The sequence below is a fragment of the Alosa pseudoharengus genome, unplaced genomic scaffold (assembly GCF_046254945.1).
Source record: "Alosa pseudoharengus isolate Yale_2024_CS ecotype anadromous, Long Island Sound unplaced genomic scaffold, YU_APseudo_1.1 YU_APseudo_1.1_scf_2, whole genome shotgun sequence".
NCBI classification, from domain to species: domain Eukaryota; kingdom Metazoa; phylum Chordata; class Actinopteri; order Clupeiformes; family Clupeidae; genus Alosa; species Alosa pseudoharengus.
In genome coordinates, this window is record NW_027468663.1 from 9,787,095 (window position 1) to 9,804,298 (window position 17,204).

Consider the following 17,204-nt stretch of genomic DNA (forward strand, 5'->3'; position numbering starts at 1 on the left):
TGTGATGTACTGTAGTTTACTGTACTGACTCACACTCACCACATACTGGATAAAACATGGCAACAACTTCTCAACAACCTGCTATATTTAGTGATCGATGCTAAATATTAAATTTCCTCTGTTAAAGGACAAGCTGATTTCATTTAAGTCAACTCAACACATTGTCCCCCTCCCTCGGGTTGTTTACAGAGTCACGCATGGTAATGCTGTTGTTGTGTCTGCTTGTGTTGCAGAACGGAGCGGTTCCAGGCGAAGCGGGGAAAAAGGATGAGAACTCCAGGCGAGGCAACTGGGGGAACCAGATTGAGTTTGTGCTCACCAGCGTGGGCTATGCTGTGGGCCTGGGCAACGTCTGGAGGTTTCCCTATCTCTGCTACAGGAACGGAGGAGGTACGAGTGCCCAAGAAAAAACAAGAGAAAAGAAAAAAGAGGAGGACAAAATGCTGTGATGTCACTTGGTATTGTCAGGAAGCACAGAGGTTTATTTTACAGGCCAAAGGGTAGAAAGAACAGTGAGGTTGGCTGCACGGAACACAGGACATGACTGCCTGCTTCAGCAGTTTGGTATGCTTGTTCTTTTGCAGCATTGCCAAAGTATTTGAGTTTTAGACTCAAAGACAATACAGTCAAGTCAGTTCAAAGTCCAGATGGACATTGGTGTACCGTAGGCATAGCTGTAGCTGTATCACTGCCCATATATGGCCACCGGTTTTATGTTGTTTTCTAACAAAGAGCAGTGGAGTTCTGGTGTAGCTCAAGGAGCAGCAGTAATCATGACATGGTCTGGGCTGGACCTCGGGCCCTGCTTCACACCCCTCGCTGCTGCAGGCTTAGCTCACACACTCTGGGTGCAGTGAGACTGGACGCGGCCTATAGGGAGCGGATGACCGGGCTTTTATGTGGTCAGGTCACCAGGCACATCAACTAGACTGAGTAGTTATGTTTGTACCACATTCTGCCAGGTCTGAGGGTAATATAATAATGGTCATGTACCCCCCCAGAAACTGTGTCCATTACTAAATTATTATTTTTTTGGTTGTGTTGTGGGATTTTTTTGTTTTGGTTGTGGGATTTTTATAAACGTAGGATTTTATACAATAGAATAAATAGTATAGGATTGGATAGAATATATAGGATATCTTTTTTTAGCTGCAAAACCCTGTTGCTTGTTCTCCAGGGGCCTTCATGTTCCCGTACTTCATCATGCTGGTGTTCTGTGGCATCCCGCTGTTTTTCCTTGAGCTTTCCTTCGGTCAGTTTGCTAGCCTGGGCTGCCTGGGTGTCTGGAAGGTCAGCCCTATGTTCAAAGGTGAAGTTTTCTGCTTTATGTTTCTACATTCTTCTAAATGATGTGGCATGTTCTATACATCTGTTTTGAGAATTTTCTTTTCATAATATGGACATGGATATATTTTGAATCTCTTTTACATTCTCCTCTTGCCATGAGTATCTTTTGAATCTCCTCTCCTTCTCTATCTCTCTCTCTCGCTCTCTCTCGCTCTCTCTCGTGCTCTCTCTTTTCATGGTCAGGTGTGGGCTATGGGATGATGGTTGTGTCCACCTACATCGGCATCTACTACAATGTGGTCATCTGCATCGCCATCTACTACTTCTTCATGTCAATGACCAACCTGCTGCCCTGGACCTACTGCACCAACCCCTGGAACACCCCCGACTGCAGCGGCGTGGTGGGCAGCTCCCGCCTCAACAGCACCCTGGCCAACGTCACGGCCGCTGTGGCCGAGGTGGTCAACCGCACCAAAAGGACCAGCCCCAGCGAAGAATACTGGAGGTGAGGCCAGATCTTCATTAGACAGCTGGGGTACAGTGAACTCCCTGTGGAGTCTATTCGTGTGTGTTTTAAAAAAAACAGATACTTTGTGTTTTTAGTTTCAACAGTTGTCAGTTGTGTCTGATAGATAAAACTGGAGTGAATGAGTCAGATGTCTGATAGGGCTCGCATGCCTTGGCCACAGTTCCCTGGACGCAGACCAGCTGGTTGCTTAAGGTCACCCAATTGGCCTCAATTAGGTGATATGCTGCCAGAGACAACTGTATTTTGGCAAGCCCATCCTCGTGTTTGCCAGCACTCTAAGTCTACAATGGACAATGTCCAAGTAGCTTATGATGTTTATTTTGTAAATCATATATGTAGAGTACAGATGTTTTAGAAAGAACTACTTTATTACAGTGTTGTTACATGACAGTGAATAAGACCTACAGCCTTTTCAGATCCCAGAACAATGAGTTGTTTTGTGGAGGAAAGGTCATTAGATGTTCCAAGCAGGGTTTATGCTTGTTATTTTTTGTTTTTGTCAAAGAGGGCCTGGAAACTTGTTTTTATTATTTTGCCCTGCCTTTCTTTTGATATGTTGTAGTGCTCTTGAGAGGCATGGTAGCTGAAGTGAACTCATGATGAATACAGTTTATTCATAGTCCACTTGTGCTTCAGTGGCTTTACAGATGGTTTTGTGCCTCACCCTCACAGCCGTCTTGGCACTACACTAAGAATGGTTCCTCTGTTCAAGTGCCCTATCAGCTCAAGGAATCCATTGTGGGGAGAGTTGTTTGTGGTTTCTCTGGTTGTTTTTCTTTTCTTTATGGGCCACAGACGGGTCTCAGGAATGACTGCCCATCAATACATGCTCTCATGGAAAACTTGGAATAGTGCCTTTGTGTCTCTCAGACTGTGTTGTTTTATGGTTCCTGTCACACTGTAAACTGCCATCACTGAACTGTAACTACTGTTGACGTTATCGTGTTCTCTCTCTTCCTCGTCTCATCACCCTCCCTCTTCTGTTCCTTCCACAGAAACTACGTTCTTCAAATTTCTGACGGTATCGGCAACTTTGGCGAGGTGCGTCTGCCCATCCTGGGCTGCCTGGCCCTCTCCTGGATCGTGGTGTTCCTCTGCCTGATCAGAGGAGTCAAGTCATCAGGCAAGGTAAGCACGGAGGGGGGATGCCCCCGGCGCAACGGCTCCTGGCACTCGGCTGCGTCCTCCTGTGGTGATGCAGCTGGTTCGTGTATTCATCATGGCTGGTGCTGAGCCAGTGCTGCAGGGAGGAAGCTCTCATGTGCTGATGTGTGCGGGTGTTGCCCGCTGTTGCAGGTGGTGTACTTCACAGCGACCTTCCCCTACGTGGTGCTGACCATCCTGTTCATCAGGGGGATCACGCTGGAGGGGGCTTACCAAGGGATCAAGTACTACTTGACCCCACAGTGGTCCAAAATCCTGGATGCAAAGGTAGACATACTTTCTCTACCTTTCTCTTTCTGTCTCTCCCTATCTCTCTTTCATTGTCTCAGACATTGACTTACATTTTACTGTTTTATTCACTTCCATGTTTATGTTTTATGACATACATGCATAAAGCCATACCTTGTGCAAAACCATATGCCCTTATGATATGCTGATTTACAGTAAACATAACTCTTACTGCTCTCTGTCAGGTGTGGGGAGATGCTGCCTCTCAGATCTTCTACTCTCTGGGCTGTGCTTGGGGTGGACTCATCACCATGGCCTCTTACAATAAATTCCACAACAACTGTTACAGGTACAGCGTGGTCTCCCACACTCAAGCTCCTCTCCATCACACACACACCATTCTCTTTCTCTCTTTCTCTCTCTTTCTTTTTCTTTATCTCTCTCTGTCTCTCTCTCTCTCTGTTTCTGACCTATATCCTAACATGACATCATCTTTCATACATGATTGTGAGATGTACTTGACCCAGACTTGCCCCAGTAGGAAAGTATACATTTAACATGCTGCATTATGGATACTATATGATTTGCTTAAGGGAATTTTGCTCTCTGTCACAAGGCAATCATGGTGTATCAGGCAGCCGAGATGAGAAGAAAGGAGGAAAGAAGAGAAGAGGGGAGGGGAGGGGAGAGGAGAAGAGAGTAGAGGAGAGGAGAAGAGAGGAGAGGGTTAAGAGTTTGAGACTGGGAGCGGTTGTTGTGGGTGCACTGCACTGTGCAAAGTCTTCTGGGTCAGAGCCTTGGGTTCTGTGTGCTGGAAAAACAGAGTCACTCTGATTGCTGCTCAGCTCCATGGATGTGCGGAGCTCATTTGCTCTGCAATCCCAGTCCAAATCCTGCTCCGCTCTTACCCTCCAGTGGGCTGCCACAGCTCCACCTGCTGGTGGATTTGTTTTGTTTTCACACCTCATTTTAAATGTGAATAAGCTCCTCATCTAGTTGACCTGCTTATATAGAATAAAACTAATTTCTATCTATTTCAAGTGAGCCTGCAGCAATGTGATATTTAAGACCCTAGGTTTTAAATGGGGCCTATATTTTGGAATAGCATGGCAAATGAACTGTGACTAAGACCACGATGTTAGCACCCGCTTTATGTTGGGCGTGAACAGGATGTTCTCATGCTGGTGTTCGTTCTCCTGTTTGTGAACAGGGACAGCATCATCATCAGCGTGACCAACTGCGCCACGAGCGTCTACGCCGGATTCGTCATCTTCTCCATCCTGGGCTTCATGGCACATCACCTGGGCGTGGGCGTGTCGGAGGTGGCTGACCAGGGTCCCGGCCTGGCATTCGTGGCCTACCCAGAGGCCCTGACGCTGCTGCCCATCTCTCCGCTCTGGTCCATCCTCTTCTTCTTCATGCTCATCCTGCTGGGCCTGGGCACTCAGGTAGGGCTGGACACAGGGGCCAGCAAGAGCTGTGCTTAAGAGTGTGCTATGATCCCTTAACTAACAGTAAATGTGTTAAAAAATAATTGTTGATTAATTTTAAATGATTACCTTGTGGACTGAATGATCATTTCGTGCCTACCTCTAGTTCTGTCTGTTGGAGACGCTGGTCACTGCTATCGTGGATGAGATTGGCACTGACTGGATCATGAAGAACAAGACAATTGTCACCCTGGGAGTGGCCATCGTAGGATTCCTTCTTGGAGTGCCACTGACCACACGGGTGAGAACAGGAAGTGCACACATACACACACACACACACACACACACACACACACACACACACTGTCTTTGATGTGCATACCCACACCCACACATCTACTGACGTGCATGTCCCATTTTGTCTCTGTGGTGCAGGCAGGGATATACTGGCTTTTGCTCATGGATAACTATGCTGCTAGCTTTTCGCTGGTCGTCATCTCCTGCATCATGTGCATCTGTATTATGTATGTCTATGGTAAGTCATCTGTGTCATATATCTGTGCCATATATTTGTACTTAGTTCTCCGTCTCTGAGCACATACCCACAAATGTCATGCTACATCATCTGTGCAAGTGTGCATTTGTAAAGGTCACTATGTGGTGACTCTTGTGCTGTCCATCATATGCACAGGGCACAAGAATTACTTCAGAGATGTGGAGATGATGCTGGGCTTCCCTCCTCCAATCTTCTTCAGGGTCTGCTGGCGATTTGTGTCCCCCATCATTATCTCTGTGAGTGCAGCCTATAGACAAGACAAGCACCCTCCGTAATTGTGTATTGTAGAACTGTAAACCCATTTCTAAATTATATATTTAAGTTTTATACAGAATATCACCAGACATTGACCTAATATTAAATGTTTATTAGGAGCAAACAATGCATGTGGCTGTTGGCTGCTGAGCGAATCTGAGGAAGCCAACGGCGAAATGCGTTGTTCACTCCTAATAAACATTTAATGTGGTGGTGATATTGTTTACTTTTTAAAGTCTGTTATTACTGCACTTCACCAGAACCTGGAATCTACAAGTGACTAGTGCATAGGGATTTTGATATATTTAAGTCCTTGTTATATTTTCAATGATGCAAGTTGTAGCAATGTTGTCAGGGGTTAGTAACAGGGTGCGATTTGTAGGGGGGGATGGTGAGGATTTCCCCCCCTCTGGTTTTCCTATCCCTACCTCTGCTAAATTATTTTTATCGTCGCGGGGGACAACATTTATCCCCCTCTGCCCCTCATATTGATTAATGCTACTTCATATAAGTAAAGCGCTGCAACGTGAGAACAGTCTAGTAGGCTAGCCTACATAATAATCTGACATCAGAAACGCACCGTCACCGTCAGCACTGATGCTGCTGACACAGTGGCTGCGTGATAACTTAATTTGGCCTTGATCGTGCAGGACATTTCAGAATGTCGAGTGTGTAATCCATCATAAATGGCTAGGTTCAATGGAAAAGTTAGCTGGACAAATGAAAGAAAACGAGAAGGATTCAGTGAAGCATAATAATGTTTTAGAACCTTCGAAATTAGAAAACTGATGCAACTGAGATGGAGGACAACTGCACGTAGAGTAGAACGTAGGCCTATTGTCCGAAGAAACTTACATTACATGAGGAGATATTTGCTGAATGTCACAAAAAGTGTTACAGAAATTGCTTGGCATCGCTTATTCAATGGCTCTCTACCGAAACACCTGTAGTTTGCGGAGGACGAACGAGAAAGCACTCGTTTGATAAATCAGCCAGTAGTAGACAAATAACTTTTAGAAATAATCTGTACTGCAAAAACGAATGTTGGTGGGTATTTAAACTATTTAGCAGGTGTTTTAACAGCTGCAAGAAATAGAAGCTTCATGGTCTTTATGTTCTGGTTCGTAAATTATTTTCATAAAACTTCAAGTTGCCCTATAACTTTACTCTCCAAACTCTTCACTGCACTGTAGGCAATTAACTGACAGTATGATAGGCTATTTATTTTTTGTAGGCTACAATAAACACATTTATTTTTTCAACTTTTGCAATATTACGCACATGGCTACTGAACGCAAATCAGCAGGAGAGAGAATGCACGTAGCCTACGCAGCGTTTAGCGCAATGTGTAGGCTATTTGGTTACCAACTAACACTGTTAGCCAATTCACTAACTTAAGAATTCAGGGCCATCATATACAAAAAAATTTTACACAACAAATACAGAAAGGATGGAGGCAGCAAAAGTAGAGAAGTCATTTCAGATGGGGCAAGAACAAGGTGAATTTGTATGCTTGTCAAAACGTAGTCCTACCCTGCATTAGAGGAGCTGATCATCATACCAAGCACACTCGCTGTTTAAAGTCATACACCACGGTAAACTAAAACTAAAATGTTACAAAGGTGGCAAAAATAATATAGGGTATTATTAGCCATGACATTACTAGGCTATGAATCGTTTGTTTTCTTTTTTTTGGGTGGGTGGGTGGGGGGGGGTTTACAAACTTATTCAAAATCATCCCCCCCTCTGGTTTTTACACAAATCGCACCCTGGTTAGTAATACAGTACATTCCTGAGTCCTGAGTAAGAATGAGACCTGAATGGCAGCCTCATGATACAGAGATAATTATGCCAGAAACACTCACTACTGGCATCTTCTTGCTCTTTCCAATCCTACAGTTCATCCTGATCTTCACAGTGATCCAGTACAGGCCCATCACTTATGGCACCTACGTGTACCCTCAGTGGTCTCTGGCCATCGGCTTCCTCATGGCTATGTCCTCGGTCATATGCATACCCATCTACGCGCTCTATAAGATAGCCATGTCTCCTGGCGCCACCTTCTGGGAGGTACAGTAGATGTCATTGTCTGGAGAACACAGTCCAGTACTCCAGTAAAGCAACTCAAGATTCCAACTAAACTCTCCATATCATTGTCTTTCTTTCTTTCTTTCTTTCTTTTTTTCTTTCTTTCTGTCTGTCTGTCTTTCTTTCTGTCTGTCTGTCCAGCGGTTGAAGTTCTCCCTGAAGCCCGATCCCAACTGGGGCCCCGCCCTGCAGGAGCACCGCAAGGGCCGCTACGCCTCGGGGCCGGACGGCGTGGAGGTCTGCCCCCTCAAGGAGGACCTGAAGGAGAAGGAGAAGGAGGAGGAAAAGGAGAAAGAGAAGGAGAAGGAGCCTGAGAACGACAAGGAGAAGGAGAAGAAGGAGGAGATCAACGTCACCATCCAGGGCAGTAATGGCTCCACACACAACCCCACGCCCAGCGCATAGAGTCACCGGTCACAGCGTGGCACGGCTCGGCCCTGGCACTGTTGCTCTCTCTCTCTCTCATGATGCCACATCACCATGCCGGGCATCTCCATGCCCACTGCAGCAAAACCTTTACATATTGTAAGGGCTTTCTTATTTTTAACCTCTAGTGATATGAATTGGTCATCCAAAATGTTTTTTTTTCTTTTCCCGTTATGGTTTGCATAATTTAATGCAGGTTTTTTGTATAAAAAAAAGAAATTGAAAAAGACCGAAAGCATTCGTGAGCATATGCAAGAGGGAGAGAAGAGGTGTTGCATACCTACTGTATGTATATTCTGTAGCGCAATCTTTTTTTTGTTTTTACCATTATGTTTCGTCATCTACCGTTTTGGCAGTGATAGCAGTAGCACAGATCACAACAGCTTATGGAAGCGACAATTTGTACCTTAAATAGCAATAGTTGCTGGTCAGTTGAAAGGTGGATACCAAATTTTGTTTGTGTCAGCACAAGAACCGCAGTCATTGCATCCATGTAGGGATCCTAGTCTGCTTTGTCCATTCTACAGGTATTGCCCAGCTACTTTTTCCAGGGTCTGACAGAACAGTTATTTTCAACACCTGCTTTAATGGCATCCCATGGCAAAAAAAGGAACATAGGGGCTAAGCAGAAATTATGGTTGTGGTCCTAATTTAGTGATATTTGGCCTGTTGAGCATCTATGATGTAGCCAACCATAAACAAGCACAAATCATACAAAGGACATTTGGCTTCGCCTTTTTAAACAGTGTAGCTTCACTCATCCAAGCACATGGCTTATCAATACCCACTCTCAGGGTTCTACATACTAATGAAATCCATTTTTTAACACCTCGTTAATTGATTCCATGTTGGTTTACTTTCGGCACTAAACTAAATAGGGACGAAAAGGCAGTTTTTGGTGGGCGGGTGGGTGTGTGTGTGTGTGTGGGGGGGGTATTGCTTTAGCTGCAGCACACTACAGTAAGTGCCAACTTCTCCTAGTCTTCCAGGCATCTCTGTATGAAATGCATAGTTGGGTTTACCTTTGAAGGTTGTGTTTCACTGGTGGATGATCTGACGAGCAGCTTGAATATCTTTGTGTGTAAAGTAAACAGATACGATGGCAGGCACTGGCTGCATGTTGTGTCACTCTGGCCATCATTGGGGAGGAGGGGGAGGAAAAGAAGGAGGCATGTTACCAAAAACATGTTCAACTTGCACAAGCTTTTCCATCAATATGGCCCAGCTGGATGGTAGGATGTATGTAGCTTTCTTTCTGTCTTCCTCTCCACTGAGAAGACTTGTACTTGTATGTGTCCCTGACATGTGGCTGTTTTCAGAGCTGAGCCAATCGCTGTGGCATTGGACACAGAACAAGCTAGCACAGGAAGCCAGGTTAGGAGAGATGCAAGGGCCTCAGCATTTCTAATTCAATAGTCAAATGTACATCTCTGTTGCATTGTGAGGAACCTACAGTATGTTAGACTGCAGCATGTTTAGAAATAACAGTAATGTTTACCATTCCTCATCCATGACTTGATTTTTTTTTTCTTTTACTTTTTTTTTTTTTTTTGGGGGGGGGGTTTGCCTGAAGATTTCATCTTTAGACAATATCTCTCCACGTTAAGACCTTGGGTTGAGGCGTATGTACCAGACTGCTGGAAATAGGTTTTTGCTGTAAAGCCTCTTCTCTTTGTTTTTATCCTGTAAAACACTCTTGTAGCCTAAAGCTGCAACACAGGGGCTATGTCATAGATATGGTCCTAAAGCTGCAGCACAGGGGCTATGTCATAGATATGGTCCTAAAGCTGCAGCACAGGTCATAGATATGGTCCTAGAGTTCTGGCCACAAACTGTGAAGAGAGAGAGGTAGACCATGCAAAGCAGCTGCTAGAGAACTAGAGAACTATGAACTGATTTAAATGACCGTTTTTAATCTTATAACAGCACATCTCTGTAAATAATACTCAATATCCATGTGACTGACCGTATAAAGGTCAGGATCCTCTGGTAGTAGTGGATGTTATCTGTACATTTTTATGAAGTGTATCTCTATGGAAGTATCATGACAAGTTATATCAGATGTCTAAAAATATGAATGCAAAAAAAGACAAAAAAAGAAAATAAAAAAACAAACAAACAAACAAACAAACAAACAAAAAAAGGACTTGCAGTCCAACAGGAGGCATCGGACTCTCAGGGGAGTAGTTAGTGGTTTGACTCTTTGTTTCGTTTGAACTCAAAAAGCACAACACTCGTTGTAAGCCCTAGAGACTCAAGCTTTACTTCAGATTGGGAGGATCCAGAGTGGAGGAAGATGAGAGCGGATTTGTACCTTTTTGGACCATGAGTGTATTCGTGTATGTGTGTGCGTGTGTGTGTGTGCGTGTGTGTTTGTGTGTGTGTGTGTGTGTGTTTGTGTGTGTGTATAGAGGTCCTGGGGGCACTTGAGGATGTTATTGGTAGCATTTTTTACTTGTCCTCATTGTGATGGAAAGCACACATCATTCGGGCTGAGAGCAGCCCCAATGCAGATTGCAATGAGATAAGGGCAGGGTGTACGGAGACTTGATGGTATTACAATGTTGCTTATCCACTGTAACGACACATTTGTCTGGTGCCAATGGTTGTCAGAAGGTTCACTTGGGCTGTCTTTTTCCTCTCCTTAAATTTACAGGCAAGCTGTTCACTTGCAATCCTACTTTTACTAGAGTAGCGATCTTGAGAATCATTGCCATGCAATTGCATCCTAGTCCTTTCTGTCCTGGTACTTTTCTCCTTGGCTATCAGTTTCTTGTACAGTAATGTAAAGAAAAATAATCGAACCAGTTTATGTATGTGTTTCTTGTCTTCATTGAGGAAGGTTTGAGTCAACATTACTTTGGGGGGAGGGTGTGGGCAGGCAGTTTTTTTTTTTTCTTTTTAATTTTTGCTCTTGTAGTGATGATGTAACTGGTGTTCAGTGTAATATGTGCTTTGTGTAGTTGTTATCCTACTGCTGACAATGGTTAGTTCAGGATAGTATCAGTATAGACTTCATGTAATTCTAATCAAAATGTAACTATTCATGTTGTCATTTAACAAACACAGTCTACCTTTAAAATAGATTTCTTTCCTTTTCATTTTTTATGTACAGATACTTAAAAATCTAGAAAAACTTTTTTTCTGTCTGATTTTAACCATTTTTATCCATGTTCAGTTGTTCTAAAAGCCAGCTGATATCAAAAGTATTGCCAAACTGTGGATTGAAACTTGAAACACAAAGGAAGTCTTTTTAACAGTGTGGTGTATGATAGCTCCTACGACTCCAGTGAAATGCTATTGGAGAAACGCTGAAATACAGAGGGCGTGGATGTAGATTACCAGCCAACAGTGTTATACCTCCTGCACAGTATACATGCAGTCTCATAGCACTGAAGTTAAGCATGGGGCAGTTCCACTGATAAATGTCCGTTTCTGATTCAAATTCATCCTGTTTTTCTGACAACAAAGATCCATTGTATTTTTCAATACATGTACTTACAATATATGTCCTGAGCAAATTGGTGCATTAGAGATCAATTTAATGCATGTTTATGGAAATGTTTTGACATTAATGCCATGGTTCGAACAAGCTAGGTATGGAAAAAAGTGAGGTTTTAATGTAACAGTATTAATAGGAAGAATTTAATCAGAAGCATTGTTGTGAAGAGACTCTCACTAAAACAAGATAGTTTGTGACAATATGTATTGATGGGCAACTTGACATACACTTCCATGTTTTCAATGAACTGGAAAAAAAACATATTCCTCCATTACCTCACTGTGTGTAGTGTGTAATACCTATCACCAGCTCTATAACCTGACAGCATACTTCTACTAAAACTGTGAATTCCAATGAGGTTTTTCTGTTTGCAAACAGAAAACTCTGCACACATTTAACTACAGTACTATATCATTATCATGTATCAGCACTTTAAAAACACAGCAAATCTTATATCTCCAAGCAAAATGAATTAAGACACCCAGAAATGGTTCTTTCCCTCTTGTTAAAATGCCTTTACAAATGGTTTGTGTACACTACTGTATAAGTATTGGTAGGGCATTTTGTGATGCCAATGTAAGTCAATGGGATGGGGGTAACAAAGCACAAATGGGACAAACACAGACATTTTATCAAACATATCTAACCATGTCTTTTGAACCTTAGGGCCAAATTGCATTGAAATTGTCTTAGTCATGTCAGCTGTATATCTTAAAATGCTCAATTACAAATGATAAATAAAGTTTATTTTAAAGATCATTTTTGACCACGTTTTTGTTTCATGATTACAGCTAGTAACTCTTGTGTGGTTAAGTTCTGTGAAATGACAGCACATCTGCCTGCCCACAATGCTGTTCTCTACGTACATGTACAGTATTATATTATATCCACAATATTCCTGAGCCAACAATGGGTGTCGTCATGACACCTCAGTATTCAGTAATCCAATTTTCTATTTTTGGCCGGTTTTCTATTTCTGGCCGAACCGGTCACTCCACGCTATGTGCTCTGTATATTTTCCTACTTTCTTTTTACCTAAACAGTTCATAACACATTAAGGGTGATTGTGCTGGTGGCTCAGTGGTTAGAGTCAAGTCAAGTCAAATCAAATCACTTTATTTGTATAGCACACTTAAAAACAACAGGAGTTGACCCAAAGTGCTACACAGGTAAGGCAGAGAGGTAGTTAATTGTACACACATAGGTAAAAGAGGAGCCCAGAATTATAATATAATAAAAAGGATTTAAAATAATAGAAATAAAATATAAGTGCAAGTAGCAAGGCATACAAGATGAATTCAAACAAAATAGAGATGAAGTGCAATAAATAAATAAGCATTCATAAAAACAATAAAACAATAAAAAAAACAGTAAAACATGCAATTGAAAAGCATAAAAGTAAATAAAAATAATAAAATAACATAAAAGAGCAAAGGAAAGTGTAGGAGAGAGAAGAGGTAGGTCTTTAAGTTGGATTTAAAACCAGCAACTGTGGGACTTGTGTGGAAGGGTGTTCCAGAGCCTCAGGCAACTACCGAAAAGGCCCGGTCGCATCTTATTTTAAGTCTTGAATGAGGGACTGTGAGAAGCTGTTTAGAAGAAGACCTGAGTGACCTAGGTGCATAGTAAGGGGATACCTTTAAGGAGTTAGTCCATTTAGGCTTTAAAAACAAAAAGTAAAAATGTAAAATCTATTATATGCTTTACAGGTAGCCAGTGCAACTGAGCCAGGACAGATGTGATGTGATCTTTCTTCTTAGTGCCTGTTAAGAGCGGCGTTATATACCATTTGCAATATGGAATGTTAGATTGGGTCATGCCTGTATATAAAGAGTTACAAAAGTCAAGCCTTGAGATGATAAAAGCATGGATAAAAATGTCAAGATCATTGTGAGTTAAAAAGGACTTTAACCAGAGACTTTCTAATGTGGAGACACAGCACTCAAAAAATACTCCATAGAAATGCATGGGGCTAGTTTGTCACACCAATATGGCCGTTGTCTACACATATCCCACCCCTTCCTCGGCAAAACGTCGACGTGTGAATACATTGAGCCAATCATGTGGTGTGATGTGAATACATTGAGCCAATCATATGGTGTTTTGTGAAGACATCGTGCCAATCATGTGTTGTGATCTCGCCGCTGGAGCAAGATTGGTGTCGTGAAGCCTTGCGCACGCGCATTTCTGCCGAAATGGATGCCCGAGTGCCCAAAAAGCGTTGGCAAATGGCCGCCGAGTGGAGGGACTTGCCTAAAAGGACTTTGCTTTAACTTAGCCACACTACTGATTTGTTTGTTGAAATTAAGTGAGCTGTCCAATAAAACACCTACATTTTTGACCACACTGTGCAGGATGGCAAACAGGGGACCATGCATTACTTAGGTTGGTGACAGAGCATTGGGAGCCAAATAAAATTACTTTGGTTTTGCTATTGTTAAGTTGAAGAGAATTACTGGCCTTCCAGGATTTAATGTCGTCAAGGTAGTTAAAACAGTTTCTTTAGTGTGCAGGTGCTATCAGGTGTGAGTGGTACAACTGTGTGTCGTCGTTGTCGTGGTTGAACGATAGCGTGCTTAAAGCTAGAGGGGACAATTCCATTTGTTAGGGAGCTGTTGACTCCCTAAACATTTTTAAAAAGTCGAGAGGGAATCACATCTGAGGGATAGTATGTGGGCTTCATGTGAGAGACCACCTCAGACAGCTTAGATGAGGACACTGGTGTAAAATGCTGGAGATGGCTGACTGGATAAGTCATCTCTGGAGGAGCGGAATCAGGAGAGGAGATGTTGGCTCTTATTTGATCAGTTTTGTCCATGAAGAATTGTAAGAATTCCTTACTATACAGATTTCAGGAGAGTAGACAGTAATAGTGGTAACAGCAGGATTTAAAATATAATTTATGGTTGTAAATAACACTCTAGGTCTGTGGGCCTGTTGATTTATTAAATTGGTAAAACAAATCTACCTTGGCCTTTTTCACAGAGTTGATAAAGCTTTAAGCGATCTTGCAGGATTTATTAAGAGACCTGAAGTTGATCTTTCTTCCATTTACACTCTTCCCCTCTACAGGCGCGTCCAAGAGCATGAATGGAGTCATTCAACCAAGGAGTTGCAGTGTTGGCCATGGGTTTGTTTTATTTTTAAAGGGGCTGCATGATTCAAGCTTAAAGTCTTGGCCCCACATGCCCAAGGGCATCGGTCCAAAACCCAGCTCAGACTGAGACATTATGTTACATCATATACATGCGCTATATATAATACATATAATATGTAAAGTGACCTTGGGTTTGAGAAAGGCGCTATATAAAATAAACGTATTATTATTATTATTAATATATACATGCAGAGTCCTTGCCCTTCACCTCTAAAGTCTTGGGTGTGAGGCCTCAGCGCAGTAGAGCAGTATGATGTTGCATCATGTTCTATCGTCCACATCTACGTGTGCAGAGAGCAGCTTGGTAGTGGAGCACTGGTGGCACAGTGGCAGTGGCCTTGCTGTAAGCTGCCTCAGTCACAGGTCACAAAGACCTGCTGGACTCATAGAAGGACCTGAGGCTGACAGATGAGAGCGACACCTGGAACAGGTGCGACAGCCAGGATGGATATAGGTGAGGAGCAGTGTGGACGAAGATATTATTTCAGGACTTTCAGGCCCCATTGAGTACATTTTTGTTCAAATTCAACATACAGAACTACAGGCTATTAGCCTGGAAAAATCCAGACCCTGATAATCTAGAAAGATTAAGGGTCTGGCAAAGAACAATGTAATGGCCCAACTCGAGGGGCGGCAACAAGCATGCATTTAAAAATCTCACTACACGCAATTGGATAACACTAGACCATGTTTACTCTGAATGATTTCAGACTTCGACGCAATCGGATAACACTACGACCAATGTGTACTGTCCTCCAACGTTGCAGCGATGTCTTCATCAGTTTAGCTGGTTCCCCGGAATGTAGGGGTAAAAGTAATGTGCATCATTGCTCTTTGCCAGAGTTCCATCTGTTCCATCCATTCCATTGTGCTCTTGCAAGAACTCTGGATTTCCAGGGTAACAGGCTATGGTCACATGTACTAAATACATAGCCTTACTGATCAGGGCCACCTGGCCATCTTTGATTTACCTGGCTTAAGCAATAGCTGATGGGAAAACTCATTTAGGTTTGAGAAGCGTAAAATATCAAGTTCCTGTGAGGCCCTCTGATAAAAATTGAAATTAAATTTGCTTTTCTGAAATGCAAGCATTGTTAGAAACACTTTGATGTAAAAAACACAAAACCTCTGCGATGATAATACTTGACATTACTTGAAAAACTTGATATTACTTATGACATGACACTTCCATGACATTATTTAATCAATGTACCATTTCACATGAAAAGGAACATGAGACAGATTAAAGAGAATGTTGTGTTTATTCACATTCTATTAATCCACAATTCCATTGCATTTACAACATAATCACATTCTGCTTTTACACATAACAAATGCCTTGTCTTAGTTTGTGGTTTGTTGTACATTTGTAGTAAACATTTTTACGTTGAATGCAAACTGCACAATAAAATCACTCCTCTACCTGCAATGACAGTGGAAAGTTTCTTTCTAGTGCAAGTAACCACATGCCTATACCCAACCCAAACAAACTGATCTAATCACTTGGCGTCTGAATGCATGGCTGGCTTCACATGTAAACTCCCTGACTGCTCAGTGCAATGTCCCTTCAGGGACCCTCCAGGGTCAGGAGGGACTAACCAGTCTGTCGCCCTGGGGAAGGCCCAGACGCCTGGCCACACTCTGCCCCCTGTTGGCCGGTTTCTGGGACACAGGTGGACAGGGCACCATGGCATCCAGGGACAGCTCGCTAGCCAGACGGCACTCCATGACCCCACTGGCGCGAGGGAGTGGGTGCGTGGAGGCATCCGTGCAAGATGACCGCACACCCTTCCCTGACTGAAGTGACCACTGTTTGGGTCTGTCACACACCTGGTTAGCGTTCAGAGAGAGACCACCCTGTTGGCCCTCTCCCACGATCGCACACTGCCCGATCCGCAGCTCTGAGGGACTGGAGGAGTTGAGCAGGGGCGGGAGGCTCGGTTCCCCAAGTCTGGAGCCTCCACACCTGAGACGGGGGAACGATGTGTCTCGGCTGCAGCCCCCCTCCCTCCCCCACTCTGGGGCCTCTGGGGAGAGCGACCCTGGGAGACGAGAAGCCAAGTGGTCCAGGGTGGGGGGTGATCCTGGCGTCCTGCCTGGGTGGGCAGCACTAAGCTGGGCTCCAGGAGTGGAGGCTGGCAGACTCGGAGAGGACGGGGGCCTGGGGAGAGGCTTCTTTGATGCTGATGGAGGCGCTGGATTGCGGTACATCCCTAAATCATTCACATGGCGTTCTGTCCTTTGTCTGCAAGAAAAACTCATGTTGAATGAATGAATACAAAAGTTATTAATCAGTAGTAAATACATTACTACATAAATACAATACATTACAGGAAGAGCAGCATCTATATCATTGCAAGGAAACCTGTAACAGCAATATAGGAATCTCTTCCTACAGCAAGTTTATTACAAAAAAGAAATTAAATGAACTGCTTGCACCCTGTGAGTGGGGTGACCCAGTATGAGGGCCAGTGATAAGCGGGCCGTCTAACCTGGAGAGCCCCTGAGAGGCAGCCTTATCAGGAGAGGCCGCGCCGCTCATCTGGGGCTGCCGCTGCAGGTCCATCTGGATGACTTTCCTC

General features: G+C 43.4%; 2 protein-coding genes and 1 long non-coding RNA gene across 3 annotated transcripts in view; 2 read left to right on the plus strand and 1 right to left on the minus strand.

Annotated features, from left to right (window-relative positions):
* The window catches only part of slc6a9 (solute carrier family 6 member 9), a 44,458-nt gene extending 35,611 nt beyond the window's left edge, over nt 1-8,847 (plus strand). Inside the window, exons 3-14 of the mRNA XM_076293618.1 lie at nt 234-390; nt 1,178-1,309; nt 1,531-1,792; nt 2,812-2,944; nt 3,113-3,247; nt 3,454-3,557; nt 4,419-4,656; nt 4,805-4,939; nt 5,074-5,173; nt 5,330-5,430; nt 7,349-7,519; nt 7,679-8,847. Coding sequence (XP_076149733.1) covers nt 234-390; nt 1,178-1,309; nt 1,531-1,792; nt 2,812-2,944; nt 3,113-3,247; nt 3,454-3,557; nt 4,419-4,656; nt 4,805-4,939; nt 5,074-5,173; nt 5,330-5,430; nt 7,349-7,519; nt 7,679-7,942 — 1,932 coding nt within the window. The 3' untranslated portion in view covers nt 7,943-8,847. The remainder of the gene's footprint in view (nt 1-233; nt 391-1,177; nt 1,310-1,530; nt 1,793-2,811; nt 2,945-3,112; nt 3,248-3,453; nt 3,558-4,418; nt 4,657-4,804; nt 4,940-5,073; nt 5,174-5,329; nt 5,431-7,348; nt 7,520-7,678) is intronic.
* A 57-nt stretch (nt 8,848-8,904) lies between these two features.
* On the plus strand, nt 8,905-12,224 carry LOC143133760 (uncharacterized). The gene is made up of 2 exons (XR_012988545.1): nt 8,905-9,729; nt 9,762-12,224. It is a non-coding gene; the product is annotated as an uncharacterized LOC143133760 (long non-coding RNA).
* Nucleotides 12,225-15,865: 3,641 nt separating this feature from the next.
* LOC143135028 (uncharacterized) lies at nt 15,866-17,191 on the minus strand. Its single transcript, XM_076295760.1, has 2 exons — nt 17,115-17,191; nt 15,866-16,867 (listed from the first exon to the last, which is right to left on the minus strand). Exons 1-2 carry the CDS (start codon nt 17,186-17,188, stop codon nt 16,207-16,209), a joined length of 735 nt encoding a protein of 244 aa, XP_076151875.1. The 5' UTR covers nt 17,189-17,191; the 3' UTR covers nt 15,866-16,206.
* Between the last annotated feature and the right edge of the window lie 13 nt (nt 17,192-17,204).

Bases quoted from the DNA above. Each gene is read 5' to 3' on its own strand.
- LOC143135028 (XM_076295760.1), bottom strand. From the start codon at position 17,188: ATGGACCTGCAGCGGCAGCCCCAGATGAGCGGCGCGGCCTCTCCTGAT. The intron at 16,868-17,114 runs GTTAGACGGCCC...TTTTTCTTGCAG, and splicing joins GCCTCTCAGGGGCTCTCCAG to ACAAAGGACAGAACGCCATG.